General features: G+C 64.1%; 1 protein-coding gene across 3 annotated transcripts; it reads right to left on the bottom strand.

Moving 5' to 3' along the window:
- Positions 1–1,194: 1,194 nt before the first annotated feature.
- TOP3B (DNA topoisomerase III beta) lies at positions 1,195–14,928 on the bottom strand. 3 transcript variants are annotated; one of them, XM_052654532.1, is made up of 19 exons: positions 14,874–14,923; positions 12,795–12,950; positions 12,092–12,246; positions 11,089–11,220; positions 10,216–10,322; positions 9,370–9,444; positions 8,280–8,476; positions 7,993–8,149; positions 7,337–7,450; positions 6,015–6,105; positions 5,613–5,767; positions 5,411–5,516; positions 4,896–5,042; positions 4,650–4,823; positions 3,639–3,767; positions 3,050–3,199; positions 2,680–2,780; positions 2,059–2,260; positions 1,195–1,741 (listed from the first exon to the last, which is right to left on the bottom strand). In XM_052654532.1, exons 3-19 carry the CDS (start codon positions 12,159–12,161, stop codon positions 1,263–1,265), a joined length of 2,586 nt encoding a protein of 861 aa, XP_052510492.1. In that variant the 5' UTR covers positions 12,162–12,246; positions 12,795–12,950; positions 14,874–14,923; the 3' UTR covers positions 1,195–1,262. The 3 variants fall into 3 exon arrangements, with proteins under 3 accessions (XP_052510492.1, XP_052510493.1, XP_052510494.1); XM_052654533.1 differs by lacking the exon at positions 12,795–12,950 and having other exon boundaries at positions 14,874–14,928; XM_052654534.1 differs by lacking the exons at positions 11,089–11,220; positions 12,092–12,246; positions 12,795–12,950; positions 14,874–14,923 and adding an exon at positions 10,501–10,586.
- Between the last annotated feature and the right edge of the window lie 1,564 nt (positions 14,929–16,492).

Here is a 16,492-nt window from a genome sequence, read left to right as displayed (position 1 = left end):
CTCAGGCCTTCCTAGACCCTGTAACCCGACCCCAGCTGCAAGTCAGCATGGTGACCCCAGCAAGGCTGTGGTTAAGTGCTTATGACGTGTGACCTTTAACATGTTCCTTAGCTGTCCCATATTGTTTCCGTATCAGGAAAAAGGGGCTCAACAGGTGCCAACCTACTCTCCTGGGCTGTTGTGAGACTCTGCCTCAGTGTTTCTCAAAGTGTACCCACTGTGTGGGTGAGGGGCTCCTGGGCAGCTGACATCCAACAGGGCCTCCCGGGCAGGCCCACACAAGACCCCTCAGAGCACTGGTGCCAAGGCCAGCACCGGGAGGTGGTGGGGAAGCAAGGCATGCTGCCTGGCCAGCAGTGTGCCTCCTCTAGCAGGCACCGGGCCAACCCCACACCCAGGAGCTGACCGGCCCTGTGGCTGGTGTCAGCTCCTCCCACCCCGTTCCTGCCCGCCTCGGCTCCAGCCCTGGCTCCACCACTGGGAAAGGAGCCTCCCATGTGGCCTGGCCCACCAGGCCTGAGTCCCGACCTCCCAGGCGAACCTACAACTCAGGCAGCAGTCCATGTACGGGCACCACAACTCCAACCTGCCCCGTGTGCAGGCTTGCGGGGGCGTTTCACAGGGGCCCCTCAGGCGGAGGCCTGGCAGGGGGCAAAGTCCCAAGGTGGGCGTGTGGTGGGCTGAGGCGGGCGCCCTCAGGTGGAGTGGGCACGGGAAGTGGGCAGGTGACCTGAGTCCTGCAGGTGGTGTGGCCCCCGACCCTGCCACCTGCTGCCACCCACCTCTGCCTGAGAGGACACGTATTTGAGAACTGGAAGGCGAACAGGTCTGGGGTGCCAGGGTCACATGCAGGCCCCCCACACGCACACCCACGCAGTGGGCAGTGGGTGGAGTGAGGGCCAACACGCAGGGAGGTGCCCCCCCCCCCCCCAGCCAAGGACAGCTGGGCGTGGGCGGCAGGAGCTTCTTGCCTCCCTGGCGGCCAGGCACCCTGACATGGGGACACTGCGCCCCATCTCACACACGCCGGAGCGTGGCAGGCGCCCTGGACTGGGTTTGCTCCTGGTTGTGTGTGCAGTTGCCCCCCTGCAGGACTCGGGCAGGGTGGGCACTCGGGGGGCACGTGCGGGAACGGGGAGAGACGAGGAGATGGGCACAGCCCTCCGACAGCAGGTGAGGCAGGGGAGCCGCTGGCTCTGCAGAAGACACCGCGTTTAATGACCCCCGTGGCCCGGAGGCCGCGGCACGGAGCCTGCCGGCCGTCACACAAAGTAGGCTGCCAGGGCTGACATCTTGTCCTTGGGCCGCCGGGGACCCGGCTTCCCCGCTGGCCTCCGGCCCCGGCCCCGGCCCCGGCCCTGCCTCCGCCCGGGCCCGCGGTGCATAGGGTGGCAGGAGGCCGCGTGCTTCAGCTCCACCAGCTCCTGGAAGATGGGGTCGCAGAAGACGCAGCCCGTGTGCTGCGTGCCGTTGCCCGGCAGCGGGGACTTGGCCTTGTTGAAGTCCACGTCCAGCAGGGCGGCCTCGCAGGCGGCGCACGTCTCGGCGGACACGCGCACGCGATGGGCGTTCTCGAAGCAGTGGGCCACCACGCTGCACCTGTTGCAGGCCACGCGCCACTTGGGGCCGGACGTGGGGTCGAGCACCAGCACGCCGCTCTCGCACTCCACGCACTGGCCGATGCCCAGCATGCTGAGCGAGTGCTGGCAGCCGGGGTGCGTGCACTCGTTGCAGCCCGTGCCTGCGGGGGAGCCCGCGTGAGGCGCACGCGCCAGCCCCACCGCGCAGGGCCCCGCCTCTCGCCCCGCGCACGCGCCCTGGGCTCTGCTTCTCCAGGGCTTCCTCGACCCCCACGTCTCCCCACCCCCGCTACCCCCCCCACCCCACCCCCACCGCCGAGCTTTCCGGAAGGCCGTCCGGGCGGCCCTCAGTCGGGTCCACCCTCCTTTATCTCGCTGCCTGAGGCCCAGGTGGGGCCCCTGGCCGCCCTGGAAGCTGCTGGAGGCAGGGACGGGGCGCCCGCCAGAGCCCAGGGCGGCGCGGGCGGGCGGCGCTCACCCTTCTTCATGTCCCGGAAGGGCGGGTGGTTGGAGCAGTAGGGGCACAGCGGGTAGCTCTTGCCCCGGGAGCCCGACGACCACAGCACCAGCTCGAAGTCGTCCAGCGGGCACCGCAGCTCCTTGTAGAGCTTGATGGTGCCGTTCTGGGGCAGCGTGTAGGTCTCGTCGCAGTGTGAGCAGTGCAGGCGGCTCGGCTTGGCCTGGGCGGGGTCGGGGGGCAGGGGTCACGGGGTTGCCGGGGCCTCCTGCCGCGCTGGCCGCCTGCCGCCCTCCACCTCCCCGGGACACTCGCGGGGGGTGGGCGGTGTGGAGTATCGCCAGGACCTCTCAGGGCCTCTGGTCACCGAGTCTCAGGGTGTTCACTGCTTCACACACACACAAAGGCGCTGCTAAGATCCCAGTGTGAGTCAGTTCCCCCGACAGCGAAGAACGCGGGGTCAGGAGAGCGTGGATGGCACGTGGTTCAGGGGCCCCACGGCTCACGCGCTGCTAGGCCTGAGGGCAGCGCTGGGTGTCTGCTGGAGAAGCTGCCCGGGCCTCTCAGTCACTCCACGTGGAGGCCGCGGGAGCGAGGCCGCGGGGAGGCGAGGCTGCCCGTCGTGCACACGTGCCCTCCTACCTGGATGTACTTCATGAACCGGTGGCACTTCCCGCAGCGGGAGAGGGGCTTGCCCGTGGCCGCCAGGGGCGAGAAGGACACCTCCATCAGTTCATCCATGCCTGCAAGCCAGCGGGGCGGGAGTCACAGCTCAGCCCCGGCCGCCGCCTCCCCAAAGCATGTGGCCAAGGGTGCCCCTGACGGTGGGTGACGGCACGGCGAGGGCAGCCCCGTCTGTGAGACGAGCCGCGTGCACCGAGGGCTGTTACCACGCTCGCCTTGGGGTCCCGACAGCCCCCTGGAGCCAGGGCCTGGGAGCGGGTCTCCCTGAGGGGGATGACAGCCCGGAGCCGGGTGCCCCTGCTGAGGGGCAGGGAAGGGGCACACTCACCCGCGATGGAGTCCACGAAGTAGTGGAACTTCCTCTTGAAGACGTCCAGGGTGTGGCCCAACACCTGGCGGAAGTCGGCTCTGCCTTGCGCAATCAGGTTCAGCTGCTTCTCCACGGCGCTGCGGATGGTGGGCAGCACCAGCTCGGCGTCTGCGGGCGGGCGGGGGTGCTGTGAGCCCTCGCGCCGTGCGCAGGGGTAGGGCTCCCACCTGCGATCTCCCCAGGAGTCCTGCGCGGGCGACCAGAGCGCCCCGTCACAGGATGCTGTCAGCGGACAAGCTGCCCGGCTGAGCTCCCTGCTGTCTCCCACGCCCCCTGGGGACCTCTCAGGGCAGATACACCGTCCAGCAGCAAGGACCCCAGGGCTGGCCAGGAGCCAGTCTGCAGGAATCCAGGCCCCTGCTCTCAGACCCCAACACTTCCAGGAGACCATCAGCCCGGCTGGGGCGGGCACTGGGATGGAAGCTGTGGCCGGGGCGGGCCCCGCGGTGAGAGGCGTGGCCAGGGCGGGCCTTGCAGTGGGGCGTGGGCTGCAGTGGGAGGCATGATTGGGGGCGCACTGGGGGTGGGAGGCGTGGCCGGGGCTCACCGATCTTGTAGTAGCCATGCACCAGGACGATGCCGAGGTTGGTGGGCTTGAGCCGGCGCCCGCTCTCCACGACCACGTAGTTGCGCTGGCAGATGTTGTTGATGTGCACGGGGATGCTGGCGTCCGTCCCTGCGCACAGCACGGACTCGGCTCTCCCTCCGCCCGCGCTGTGAAGCCAGCTTCTCAGCCCCGACCCCCAGGGCTGCTCGCAGGCCTGCCCCGGACTGTCCCGCGGACTTGACGCGGAGGCTCCGGGTGGCTCAGAGGTGAAGAAGCTCGGCCGCCTGCTCCTAGCGTCTGGTGAATGTGACCTCCCAAGCCCCTCTCCGCCTCGCCCCACGGCACACGCACCGTTCCAGAACCGGGGCCCAGACCCACGCACACAGAGCTCCACTGCCAAGTGGCCCCCAGCACCTGGCACACCCGCCGGCTACGTGGCCTCGGGGCCCCTCCTGATCGGCCCCAAGGACACGTGCAGCTGCGGAGCAGCCTCCGTGTCAAGTCCGCAGGACAGTCCGGGGCAGGCCTGCGAGCTGTCCCACGACCGTCCAGAGCCCATCAGCCTCTAGGGGCCTGGTTCACCAGAGCCAAACCTCAGGAAAAGGCAGGGCCCCTCCTGGGGTACGGGGCTGGCTCCAGGGGTGTGAGGAGTCGAGTCACAGCCCCGGGCCTGGGGTCTCGGCAAGACCCCTCACCTGCGCAGCGGTGGCCACACAAGCTCCTGAAGACGCCGCCCCCACGTGGGGCTGCCGGCCCCAGGGAAAGTGCTGTGGGGCTTTGGCCTTCCCGTTGTCCGTGGACTTGACCTGAGCTTCGCGTCCTCCCCGGGGGTGAGTCCGCGGCCCCCTCGGCCAACGCTCAGCCCTGGAGGTGGAGGTAGCGCCAAGGACGCCTCTCTAGCCCCGAGGCCGGGTCCGGAAATGGAGGCCTCGGCCAGGGTCCCCAGCTGCCCTGCCACGCTCGGCGGGCCACAGCGGGCCCTGGGCGGGGGCGGCCCCGGGCAGGACCCACCGATGCCGTGCTTCTCCATGAGGGTGATGAGCTCGGCCTCGGTCAGGTAGTCCGGCGGGCTCGTCTGCTTCTCCAGCAGCTTGACCTCGGCCACGGCCAGGGTGTCGCCCTTCTGGCAGGTGGGCAGGCTCTCCTCCAGGGGCACACTCTGCCAGGGCATGATCTCCGTGAAGCCTGCAGAGACACCGGCCCTCAGGACACTCGCCGTGTATCCACGGAGGGGGAGCCGCCCGCCGCCGCCCCTACCTGGGGAGATGACGGTCTTGCCCGTGCAGGTGAAGCGCTCGGGCCCAATCCGGAAGGAGACACTGCTCTGCAGGTACCTGCAGTCGTGGCTCACGGTGGCGATGAAGTGCCGGGTGATGTACTCGTAGAGGCGCCAGGCCTCGCCCCCTGCCACGAGCGCGGCCACTCAGCACCAGGCTCCAGCTCCAGGCAGCCCCACGCTCCTGCTACGGCACTGGGGCCCCTGCGCCCAGCCCCTGGGACTCCCCACCGCTGAGCCTGTCACCCTGCCCCGCCTGGCCTTCTGTCCCAGGGCCTCCCGAGGCAGCACCTGCCCCCCGTCACCACCTCACTCCTGTCCTGGCCCAGCAATGGAGCACAGCTTTCAGACGGCCCCACGCTGCCGTGGGGCCTGACCCTCCAGAGATCGGGTTACCAGCGCGCCTCACCCTGCTCTCTTGTGAAGCTTGATGCACGCGTGCGTGCGTGCTTGTGTGTGCGCCAGGGGGTGTGCCAGTCTGGGGGAGCCCCCATACCTAACTCAGCCTCCGTGGCAGACTTCATGGGGGTGATGGGGGGATGGTCGCCAGCATCGTGACCTTTCCGTGGGCGGTTGAGACCTTCTGCTAAGAGCCGCTTCACCTGCGGGGGCAGCCGGGACAGAGCGGGGCATGAGCCAGGCACGGCCCCCGGCCCTCGCAGGGAGCGCGGCTGCCACCCTGGCCTGGCGCAACTCACCGTGTCAGCCCAGTAGGGGTGGTTGGCCTGCTGCCGCAGGGGCCCCTTCAGGTCGAAGCTCTCGGGGTAGTGGGTGGTCTCGGTGCGCGGGTAGCTGATGTAGCCCTGCGTGTACAGCCGCTCGGCGGTCTGCATGGCATGCTGCGGGCCCATCCCTGCCAGAGACGCGGGCTCAGCGCCGACACCGGGTGCCCCAGGCGAGATGCTCAGGCTCCTGGGAGGCCAGTGCCCTTGTCCGCTGGCCCAAGGCCAAACTCCCCCAGCAGGGCAGGCGCAGATGACCGGCGTGGCTCTCGAGACACAGCCGGCCCCTTGTCTGGCGGCAACCATCCCTTCCTACAGCCAGGCAGCCTGTGCTTCCAAGTCACGGGGCCCTGAGAGAGGAACAGCGCCCGCACTTACCCAAGGCAGAGCTGGCCACACGCAGCATCTCCACGGTGTTCAGGGCCAGGGGCCGCTGCTTGGCCTTCTCCTTCCTGCTTGTGGCCTCCACCTGGGGGCGGGAGGGGTCAGGGCAGGGCGGACAGGGCGGGCAGGCACGAGAGGAGCCCGGAGGGTCTGACTCTCACTCGTCCTCCGGGCTGCTCTAGCTCCCGTTACAGCGGCCTCACGACGCGAACGAACGTTTGTTCAGGCCCAAGAAAGGAAAACGAAAGGGAATTCTAGAGACTTTTCTTCGGGAGAGAAAACCTGGAGGAAGGGAGGAGTCAGGAGAAGGGGCTGCACGTTGGGAGCCCGCCGGGAGCCCGCATCTCCATCTGCAGAGAAGGCGGGGGTCCTGGGGTGAGGGCCCATCGCAGGGGCAGCTGCTTGCTCCTCATGGTGCCTGCAAGTGTAGCTACACCTTCTGATTCGTCAGGAAAAGCGGGAAGTCGGAACTTTTTCTGTAAAATCTCCTAACTTCTAACTGTGGGTCACCAGGAGGAACTTCAGTGAAAAGCTCCCACTCGCGGAAAAGCGAGGTGAGCAACCAGCTCAGCCTCTGGGCTGAACGGCTGTTGAAGAGGTGACCATCCTGCCTACGGCAGAAGCAATCCAGGCTTCTCAACTGCCACGCTCACCCCTGCCAACCCCACGTGAACCTGGCCAGGGCCACACCCCGAGCTCTGGACAGACAGATGCAGCAGTGGAGCCTGGGATCACGATGGGGAGGCCCAGATGCGGTGGCCGTCACAGGCAGAAGCGTGGGGCAGCTTTAGAAGCAGCTCCAGTGCCTGAATCAACTGCACTGGGCAAGAGGGACCCCTGAAGGCGCGACTGCAGGGCACAAGCCGCCACGGCCGTGGACCTGCCAGTCCCATGTGGCCAGCCCCCTGGCACGTGGCATCAACCTCTTCCTACCAGCCACGCAGCCACGCCTCCAATTCCTGAGACCCGAGTGGGAAGCGTGGCAGGTGAGCCAGGAGAGCCAACGGCCCGGAGTGGCCGAGCCGGCTGTGGGCCCTGGGCAGGCTCTCGATGGGCACAGGGGCCTCCGGCTGGACGTGCCACCAAGGGCGGACAGTGGGGCGGGAGCCCCCGAGCAAGGGGGTGCCCGCAGGGCACGTTCACCGGTCAGGGCAGGCAGCTGTGTGGCGGTCCCAGCCTGGGGGCGGGGCAGGACCGTGGCGGGGACGTGTGTGGGAGCAGCTAGTCTTCTCTCTAAAAGGTGTCTGTGTTCCAGAGAGACAGAGGGAGCCCTGCAGCCCGGTCAGCAGAGGCCTCCGCGGCCCCGAGCAGCCCACCTGGGCCTCCTCCTCGAGCCTGGTCATGTTCAGGAACATCTGCGCGACCTCCCGGTCGAACACGCGGACACGGTCCCAGTCCAGGAGGAGGGAGCGGTCCTTGTCGACGTCCACCTGCGGGAGGGCGCAGGAGCAGAGGCGGGGTGAGCCACCGCCGCGAGGAGAGGCCAGGCAGCTGGAGCCTGGCCTGGCTGGAAGGGGTCACGGCCGAGGCTGTTCAGGGGCGCAGCCCAGCCCCTCCCCGAGCACAGGCTGCTCTGGCAGAGGCCTTCTGCTGAGATGAGGGAGGCAGTCTCAGGACAGGAGCCCAGCGCCAAGGCTGAGCTGTCCACAGGGGCGTTGCAGCGCCCCCACAGGGGACCCCAGCCCCATGTGGAGTGCAGCGGCCCCATGTCATACTCGGAGCCTTAGGAGAACCTTCCTTTGATCTCACTTGGAAAACGTGTTCCGAGGCTTTTTAGGAGCTGGAAGGCCAGTGGCCCACGGCCCTCAGTGCAGTCCCTGGACCCGACTGCCCCGGCCGTGGACCTTGGCCTGCGCTGGACGGCCCTCTCCCGCACCCACGGTGGGACGGCGGCCCACACCCGTGCCCTGGGCCTGGGGACGCTACACCCAAGCCCAGCAAGCCCCAGTGCGGATGGGAAAAGGCCACGGACCTTGGCCTGCAGCACCCAGTAGGTCTCCGGTTTGAAGGACTGGATCTTGTCATGCCTTTCCACACAGAACCCCAGCGTGGGGGTCTGGCACGGCCCGAAGGAGATGAGCGAGCTGTCCAGGTTGCCGTATTTCCCTTGGAAGTATTTAGTCTGGAACCTGTGAAGGGGGTCAGGGAGACGAGGACGCTTTGGTCAGGCACCCTTGCGCTTCGGCGAGACAGCTGTCTCAGGGACCGAGAAGGAGGACAGTCTCCCATCTCTGGTTGGGCCTGGGGGGGCAGGGGCACCTCGTGAAGGCGCATCCGATGCGGAGGTCCAGCTCCTGCCGCGCGTCCACCGAGAGCGCCTCGTTGTGGTCGGGCTCGCCTAGGCGGGCCATGGCAGCGCAGATGTCCGTGTCCGTGATGGAGCTGAAGCGGGCCCGGAACACCGTCTGCTCGCCGCTGTGGGTCTGCTTCATGACGGGCAGCACCGCGTCCAGCACCTGGGGGGCGCCCAGCAGTGACGCCCAGGGCTCGCCCGGGCGCCCACCCCACCCGCTTCCACCGGCTAGCCACCGCCCTGCCCTCCGCAGCCTTGGTGTCTGCGGGCCTCCGGCCACCAGGCTCCCTTCCCTGCCCTGCTCACACCCCTCTTCTTACAGCGGCTTCCACCCTCAACCAGGAGGTGCTACCACCAAGAACGCAAGCGACCCCGGCTGCTGAGCCCACCTTCTCGAGGAGAGCATGGGGAGGGGGCGGCATCTGGGAGACCCTCCAGCGACGGGAGGAAATACAGAGACGGGAGAGAAGGTGAGGCAGCAGGCGGGTAGCAGCAGCGGCTCCAGGCCACAGCCTGGCGGGCCTGGGGTCCTGGAGCCCAGACTCGCCCGGAGTCTGCAGGCCACGTGGCTTCCTCACAGGGGACGACAGTGTCCACCCCACACGGAGGGCCCAGGGGAGGTGTAGGGGCAGGGGCGGGGCCGGGAGAGGTCCCCGAGTGACAGCGGGGTGTCACAGCCCAAGGGGCTCCTGCGGAGGCAGGCCTGGGAACGGCACCTGCCCTGGGGTGGCAAAGGCGGGGTGGAGCACAGAGCTGGCAGGGGTGGGGAGAGGGGTGAAGGGGTGCGACAAGGCACCCGGCCGCAAGGCAGAGGTCCCGGCGCGGGCCCACGCCCGACGCTCAGAACCCACACTCCCCTCCGGGCAGCCCTCCGCCGGGGAAATCCTGCCTCAGCACTTCCTCACAAGCTGCCCGCCCGGCGACGGGACGCTCCTGCCCCGGGCGGAGCCCCTGCACCATCAGCGTCCACGGGATCTCCAGAGCCGCGGCCCTGGCCCCCAGCGGGGCAGCCCGCGGGATTCAGGCCGGCTGGCCACGCGGGCCCCAGCCTCTCACCTCGAAGCAGATGTTCTCGCCCTCCTTGTCGCAGTCCAGCCACAGCACAATGCAGTCGCAGCCCCTGCCCTCTACCTGCGCAGAGACACGGGGTGTGCACTGCCCAGCCCGGCCACCGCTGCCTGGCGCAGAGAGCGCGGCCCCAAGCCCCCCAGACAGCCCTCGGAAGGCCTGGAGCCCGGGGCAGGAGTCACCAAGTGGAGTCACCGGCGGGCTTGGCCTCTCAGCAAAGAATGTAGTTCAGAACTGCTAGTTTTTAGACCAAAAAACATAATAAATGCCACGAGATCTTAATCCCCAAAACTGAATTAAAAAAAAGAATACTGAACTGAAACGCCTAAAGATTAGCGGCAGTTGTCTTAGACGGTGAGACCACAGATAAATTCCTTTCTTCCTCCTTACTTCTTTTCTAACCTACACCATGGGTTTGCGTTCTTTGCATTGTTCTTTATTTCTTAAGGTTTTCTCTTTTTATTTTTGCTCCTGGCTGCACCGGGGCCTCGCTGCCGTGCGTGGCTTTCTCTCGTCACGCGAGGGGGCCACTCTCTCGTCATGGCGCAGTATGAAGCCCCAGCTCTGGACCGCTGGCGCAGCACTCAGGGCACTCAGGCTTAGTTATACCGCAGCACGTGGGGTCCTCCCGGACCAGGGATCGAACCCGCGTCCCCTGCACTGGCAGGGAGATTCTTAACCCCTGGACTCCCAGGGAAGTCCCCGTGTTTACGTTTGTTTTAGAATCCGCCACCACCAAACCATTTTAAAAGCAGGAGGCTGGTCTGGGGGCTGAGTGGCTGGGGTGCCCAGGCCGTGAGGGGAGGCGTGGGCCCCAGGGAGCCCCGGACGCACCTGCAGGAACTTCACCATATTCAGCTTGGGGTTGGCCTCCTTCTTCTCCGTCGGGGCCTGGCTGAACAGCTCGGCGGGGTCCACTTTGTCCCACTTGTTGTACTTTCCTGTGACACACACAGGGACGTCAGGATCACACATCACATCTACAGGGCCCGCGACCCCAGGATAGGGAGGCTCGGAGCAGGGCCTCCCTTGCTCAGGAGTGGGCCAGCTCTGGGCAGGCCTGCGGCGGGGGCACCGCTCCTGGCGGGCTGACTGCGCAGCAAGAGTCACACCGCTCACCCCGTCTCCTCTCCAGCCACTGTCTGCACGCTCTCCGCGCCCAGCGCTTGGCCAGCCCGGACAAGCGCGCAGCGGATCCCAGGGGACCTCAGTGTCCTCAGGCCCCGTCCTGTGCTCCCCGCTCCTCCACTTGAGGCTCGGGGTGCAGGGGCCTGGACGGTCCTGGCAGGGGACGGCGCTGTCCTCAGACCCTCCACACGAGGAGCAGACAAGCAGCGAGGCCCAGAGCCCCAGTCGGACCCACAGCGACCGCGGGCCTGGAGCCAGCCCACGGGGTCACTGGCGCTGGACTTCCGGTGCCAGCTGCCAAGAGCCCGCAGACAATGGGCACCCCGGCAGGCGGCAGCTCGCACCGCAACAGCTGCACGGGCCAGGCCCCCGCTCAGGTGCAGGCCACCGCCTCCACGCTGCCCTCCACGAGGGCCACTGCTGGAGCGGGGACTGCAGGGCAGCCCCCTACAGCCTGCTGGCCTCGGACTCACCGGTCCTGGACAAACCTGTCTGCCCCGAGCCCGCCCCGGGCTTCCTGCGGGCCGTGGGCAGCACGGGGCGGGGTTCCTCGGTGGAATGGGGGTGGGCGGGGCTCACCCAGGAAGTCCAGCGTCATCACGTGGCCGCAGACCGACGTCATCTTGAAGCGGGCCGGCTGGCCCTCGAAGGCCCCACTGTACTCATGCACCGAGCAGGCCCCGTTCAGCCCTTTGCGTGAGGACATGCTGCCTGCGGGGGGCACAGGTGGGCCGGGCCTGACGCAGCCTCCCAAGGCCGGGCCGCCCTGCAGTGCTCGCAGACCGCTCGAGGGCTGTTCTCCACACTTCTGCGTTCACTCCTGAATTTGATTCCTGCCTCTTTCAGACCCTCCCCAGAAATGCCCCGGACACTCCCTCACTGTCGACCCCAGGGTGACCTCCTGACACCCACGGAGGGTCCCTCTGCTGGTCTCTCTCGGCCTCTGGGTACCAGGCACGTCTGAGTCTCCCCTCCCCTCCCGACCACAACTTCTCAGCCTGCTGCTCTGGGGCCGCCTCTTCCCTCCGCCACTGGACCAAGGGGAGGTCAAGGCAGACGCCTGCCATCTCTGCGTCCCCAGCACCCAAGTACCCAGGGCCAAGCTAGGGCGAGGGCAGGTGCCCTGAGGCTACGGCTCAGCCTCGTGGTGTTCTCGAGTGGCATGAGGGGCGTGGGTGTGGCTGGGTGTCCGTGGGGCAGTGGCGCTGACGCCCGGGCATGGCCTTGGCAGACCAGGCTGGGGCCGGGGCCTTCCAGTGGACTTCCTGCACAAGTTAGCAGGGCTGGCTTCTGCCGTTCGAGAGCAGCCACGCTGCCTGCACATCGCTCCCGCAGCAGCCTGCCTGCCACGGGCTCCTGGTCGTGCCTGGGGAGGCCCGGCTCACGCTGAGTGTGGAGGAAACCGCACCCCACAGGGACTAAATGACTCAGGGGCCAAGGGCTCCGTCCATGCCTGCTGTTCCCGAACAGACTCGCCTCCAGGGGCCTGGGGCCGCTTCAGAACAAGGCAGGCCTGACCGGCGGGGCAGGAAGGCCCACGCTCCCAGACCAAAGCCGCCGGACGTCGGAGCTGCCCTCCTACCTCGAGAGAGGATCCTGGCGATGGACTGGGCCAAGGACGGCTTCTCAGCCACCATCAGCACGGTCTTCATCTCGCCTCGGGCTGCCAGCGCCCCGCCTCACTCCGCTCTCGGGAAACGGCTCAGACACCGCGCTGGAGCAGCGTCACGCCAACTCCTGAGACAAAGACACACAAACAACAGCGAGGCTTCTGGCACAACCTGCCACTCTGAGTGATCAAACACCCCCGAAGTGAGAAAGAGGAGCTTGGGGAGACCTGAAGGCATCTCAGACAGCCGCCCAGAGCAACTGAACCGGCCGAGGGCGAGGGTTTCCTGTCAGAGAGGTGAGGTCGCCCCACGACCCCAGGCTGATTTTGGCCCCAGATTTGCACTAGGAAGCCTAAGGGGGAGAGAAGGGGGCTTTGGGCCTGACCCCCTCCAGTGGAGCTGTCTTTTACCCCTGGGGCCAAGAGCGGCATCCCCACCTTGGCTGAACTTCACGGTGTCCTGAGCCAGGGATCCAGCCCCCAGCAGAGCTCACCTGGCCCTTCCCAACAGGCTCTGACCGACCTCCCCTCCTGCCCTGCCCCACCTCTGCGGGCCGGGCGCGAGCCAGTTAACTAGAACGCTGTGGTCTAAAGCGGGAACTACATGCCCCTAGGATTTCCCACCTTGGTGACTGAATCATACATCCAGGCAGTCAGGGAAAGGAGCCTTTCTCACCTCCTGCTTTGTAGGCGGTGCTACGGCTGCAAACACCACTTTGTTGAATCTTTAATGAGCAATTCTACAAGGCCTGCTTCCCTGGTGGCTCAGCTGGTAAAGAATCCACCCGCAATGCGGGAGACCTGGGTTCGATCCCTGGGTTGGGAAGATCTCCTGGAGAAGGAAAAGGCTACCCACTGCAGTATTCTGGCCGGGAGAATCCCACAGACTGTCTAGTCCAGGGGGTCTCAAAGAGTCGGAATGACAGAGAGACTTTCACTTTTCACTTTCACTATGAGGCCTTTGTTGGAACTCTTTAAACTATGAGTAGCCTGAGGTTGCACTCATCACACACGCTAGTAAAGTAATGCTGAGAATTCTCCTAGCCAGGCTTCAGCAATACGTGAACCGTGAACTTCCAGATGTTCAAGCTGGTTTTAGAAAAGGCAGAGGAACCAGAGATCAAATTGCCAACATCCGCTGGATCATGGAAAAAGCAAGAGAGTTCCAGAAAAACATCTACTTCTGCTTTATTGACTATGCCAAAGCCTCTGACTGTATGGATCACAATAAACTGTGGAAAATTCTGAAAGAGATGGGAATACCAGACCACCTGACCTGCCTCTTGAGAAACCTGTATGCAGGTCAGGAAGCAACAGTTAGAACTAGACATGGAACAACAGACTGGTTCCAAATAGGAAAAAGAGTACGTCAAGGCTGTATATTGTCTCCCTGCTTATTTAACTTCTATGCAGAGTACTTGAGGAGAAACGCTGGGCTGGAAGAAGCACAAGCTGAAATCAAGATTGCCTGAGGAAATATCAATAACCTCAGATATGCAGATAACATCACCTTTATGGAAGAAAGTGAAGAAGAACTAAAAAGCCTCTTGAAGAAAGTTAAAGAGGAGAGTGAAAAAGTTGGCTTAAAGCTCAACATTCAGAAAACGAAGATCATGGCATCCAGTCCCATCACTTCATGGCAAATAGATGGGGAAACAGTGGAAACACTGGCTGACTTTATTTTGGGGGGCTCTAAAATCACTGCAGATGGTGACTGCAGCCATGAAATTAACAGACGCTTACTCCTTGGAAGGAAAGTTATGACTAACCTAGACAGCATAATAAGCAGAAAGGTTACTTTGCCAACAAAGGTCCAACTCGTCAAGGCTACGGTTTTTCCAGTAGTTATGTATGGATGTGAGAGTTGGACTGTGAAGAAAGCTAACCACCAAAGAACTGATGCTTTTGAACTGTGGTGTTGAAGAAGACTCTTGAGAGTCCCTTAGACTGCAAGGAGATCCAACCAGTACATCCTAGAGGGGATCAGTCCTGAGTGTTCATTGGGAGGACTGATGTTGAAGCTGAAACTCCAACACTTTGGCCACCTGATGCAAAGAGCTGACTCATTGGAAAAGACCCTGATGCTGGGAAAGATTGAAGGCAGGAGGAGAAGGGGACGACAGAGGAGGAGATGGTTGGATGGCATCACTGACTCAACGGAGATGAGCTTGAGTGAACTCCGGCAGTTGGTGAAGGACAGGGAGGCCTGGCGTGCTGCGGTTCATGGGGTCGCAAAGAGTCGGGCACGACTAAGCGACTGAACTGAACTGATCCGAAGTGAGACAGGTTCAGAACAGCTGAGACTAGTGTCAGACCTCTGCCAAGGCTCTCAGGACGCCCGGCTCGCTGACCACCAAGCCCACGCTGGGCTGACTCCTCACGTCCCCTTCTCGAGCGACAGCGAAGCCACACGAGGCCGCCGGGAGAAAGCAGCGCTCAAGACCCCAGCGGATCTGCTCAGACAGGTGCCTTTCGCCGCCGCCGCCCTCTCGTACACCCCGGGCGCCCTCCGGACCGGACCGGGCCGGGGGCGGAGCCTGGGCCCCAACCCCGCCCGACGCCGCCTCGGTCCCCGCCCGCGACGCAGACCCCGCTCGGTGCAGAGGGGCCCCGGCCGCAGCGCCCGCGCCCTCCGGACGCCCCCCGAACCCGCCCGCCCGGGAGGAGGCGCCGAGACTGCCGAGCCGGCCTGGGACCGGCGCCCAGCCGCGGGGCTGGACCCGCGCCCCAAACCGCCCAGCCCCTCGCCGCTCACCTGCCTCCCGCCTCCCGCTCCTGGAGGCTCGCCGCCATCTGCTTCCGGGTCCGTCCGCGGACAGCGTTCCCCACCCCCCTGCCCTCCGGCGCCTCGCGCCCGCACTTGTGGGTTCCGAGGCTCGAGAGTTCCGGGGAGCATCCTCCAGTCGGCCCGAGCACGTGGGGTCACAGGGGTTCCCGCGAAACCTTCCATCTCATTCTTCCCCCGCTGCGGGGAGGCAATAATGGCAATTATTAATAAACTAAAAACTACCAATGCGGGTATAGCAGGCTTCTTTGAATGCTATAAACATTGTGGAACGCGTGTTTGAGCTAATGTAAAACCTATCTGGAAAATGGATTGGGAAATAAAAATAACCTTTTGTGTTAGAGTAATGGGTTTATAGGAGACTTAAAATAATTTCCGTGGCTTTATTTTAATATCTTTCTTTAAGGAGAATGCTTAAAGTTTCTTTATTTCTGGTTGTGCTGTCTTCGCTGTGCAGGGGCCTTCTCTAGTTGCTGGGGTGGGGTGGGGGGGTCGTGCCCCTCTTCACTGCCCTGCGCAGGCTGCTCGTTGCAGTGGCCTCCTGGGCAGAGCACGGGCTCCGGTTGCAGCGCAGCAGCTGTGGTGCACCGGCTTTAGTTGCCCTGGAGGAGGAAACAGAACAGGCTCTGTCTTGAAAGCAGGACTCCATCTTGGGCTGAACTGTGGACCTCCCGTATGCCCAGTATCTATGGAAACGACATACCGGCTGGAAAACCAGGCCCCTGAAGGAAGGGCTCTCCATGCGTAAAAGAATACCCTAATTATCTGTGTAACCGAACAGAATCATACATTCCATTATGCTTATGGGGCATGGCCCCAGGCCTGTCGATAACTGTCCACTGTTAACTACCTAGGTTTAAGGCACAGGATCACCGGGTAACTTTGATTGTATCTTTCTTTTTCCTTTGTTCAGACTAGTTTCAGGGAACCTTTTACACTTAGGGTATATAAAGTTTTCACAAAGACTGGTGGGGGTCCTTGGCTAAGAGGAGACTCTGCCTTGGGCCCGGCGGCGTAATAAACTGCACTCCACTCTCTGCCTCGTCCTCCTGAGTGAGTTTGTTTCCCGTGGCTACAACAGCCCCAGGGCGTGTGGAACCTTCACACACCAGGGACGGAACCCGTGTCCCTTGACCGGCAGGCGAGTTCTTGACCACTGGACCACCAAAGTCCCGCAATGTGATTCTGACCCCGGCCACATGGAGTTCGGGACATTCGCACAAATTAAGGACATGACCCTGCTATGCCCAGTGTCCAAGGCCCGAAACAGAGAATAAGACATCCACAGCAATGCAAAAGCATAAAGGGGTTTATTGCTAGCTCGACCTAGGGCTCAAGTCTCACCCAGCGCAGTGGAGTCTTGACGAGAGCCTGGAGCTCTGAATCACATCTACTTTTATACAGACGGTTCTTTGTTCCTGTAACAGCATAGCTGACTGGTTAAACCGTAGGCGCGTGCGGGACTTTTAAACCTCGCATCCCTATCCGGATTGGCTCAGGTCTGGCGCGGGCAGGAGGCTACGGGGATTTTTTTTCTGATTGGTCGAGCTACACTGCCTGCGGGAGTTCCCAGTGCCTCAGCTTTCCTA

Source organism: Budorcas taxicolor, chromosome 17 (assembly GCF_023091745.1).
Source record: "Budorcas taxicolor isolate Tak-1 chromosome 17, Takin1.1, whole genome shotgun sequence".
NCBI classification, from domain to species: Eukaryota; Metazoa; Chordata; class Mammalia; order Artiodactyla; family Bovidae; genus Budorcas; species Budorcas taxicolor.
Note: the sequence above shows the minus strand (reverse complement) of the source record. Positions and strands in the feature narration are given on the sequence as shown.

Bases quoted from the DNA above. Each gene is read 5' to 3' on its own strand.
- TOP3B (XM_052654533.1), bottom strand. From the start codon at position 12,161: ATGAAGACCGTGCTGATGGTGGCTGAGAAGCCGTCCTTGGCCCAGTCC. The intron at 8,150-8,279 runs GTGCCCCTGCCC...CCCCCTTCACAG, and splicing joins ATCGGATGCGCCTTCACGAG to GTTCCAGACTAAATACTTCC. The intron at 2,781-3,049 runs GTGAGTGTGCCC...GCTGGCTTGCAG, and splicing joins CTTCGTGGACTCCATCGCGG to GCATGGATGAACTGATGGAG.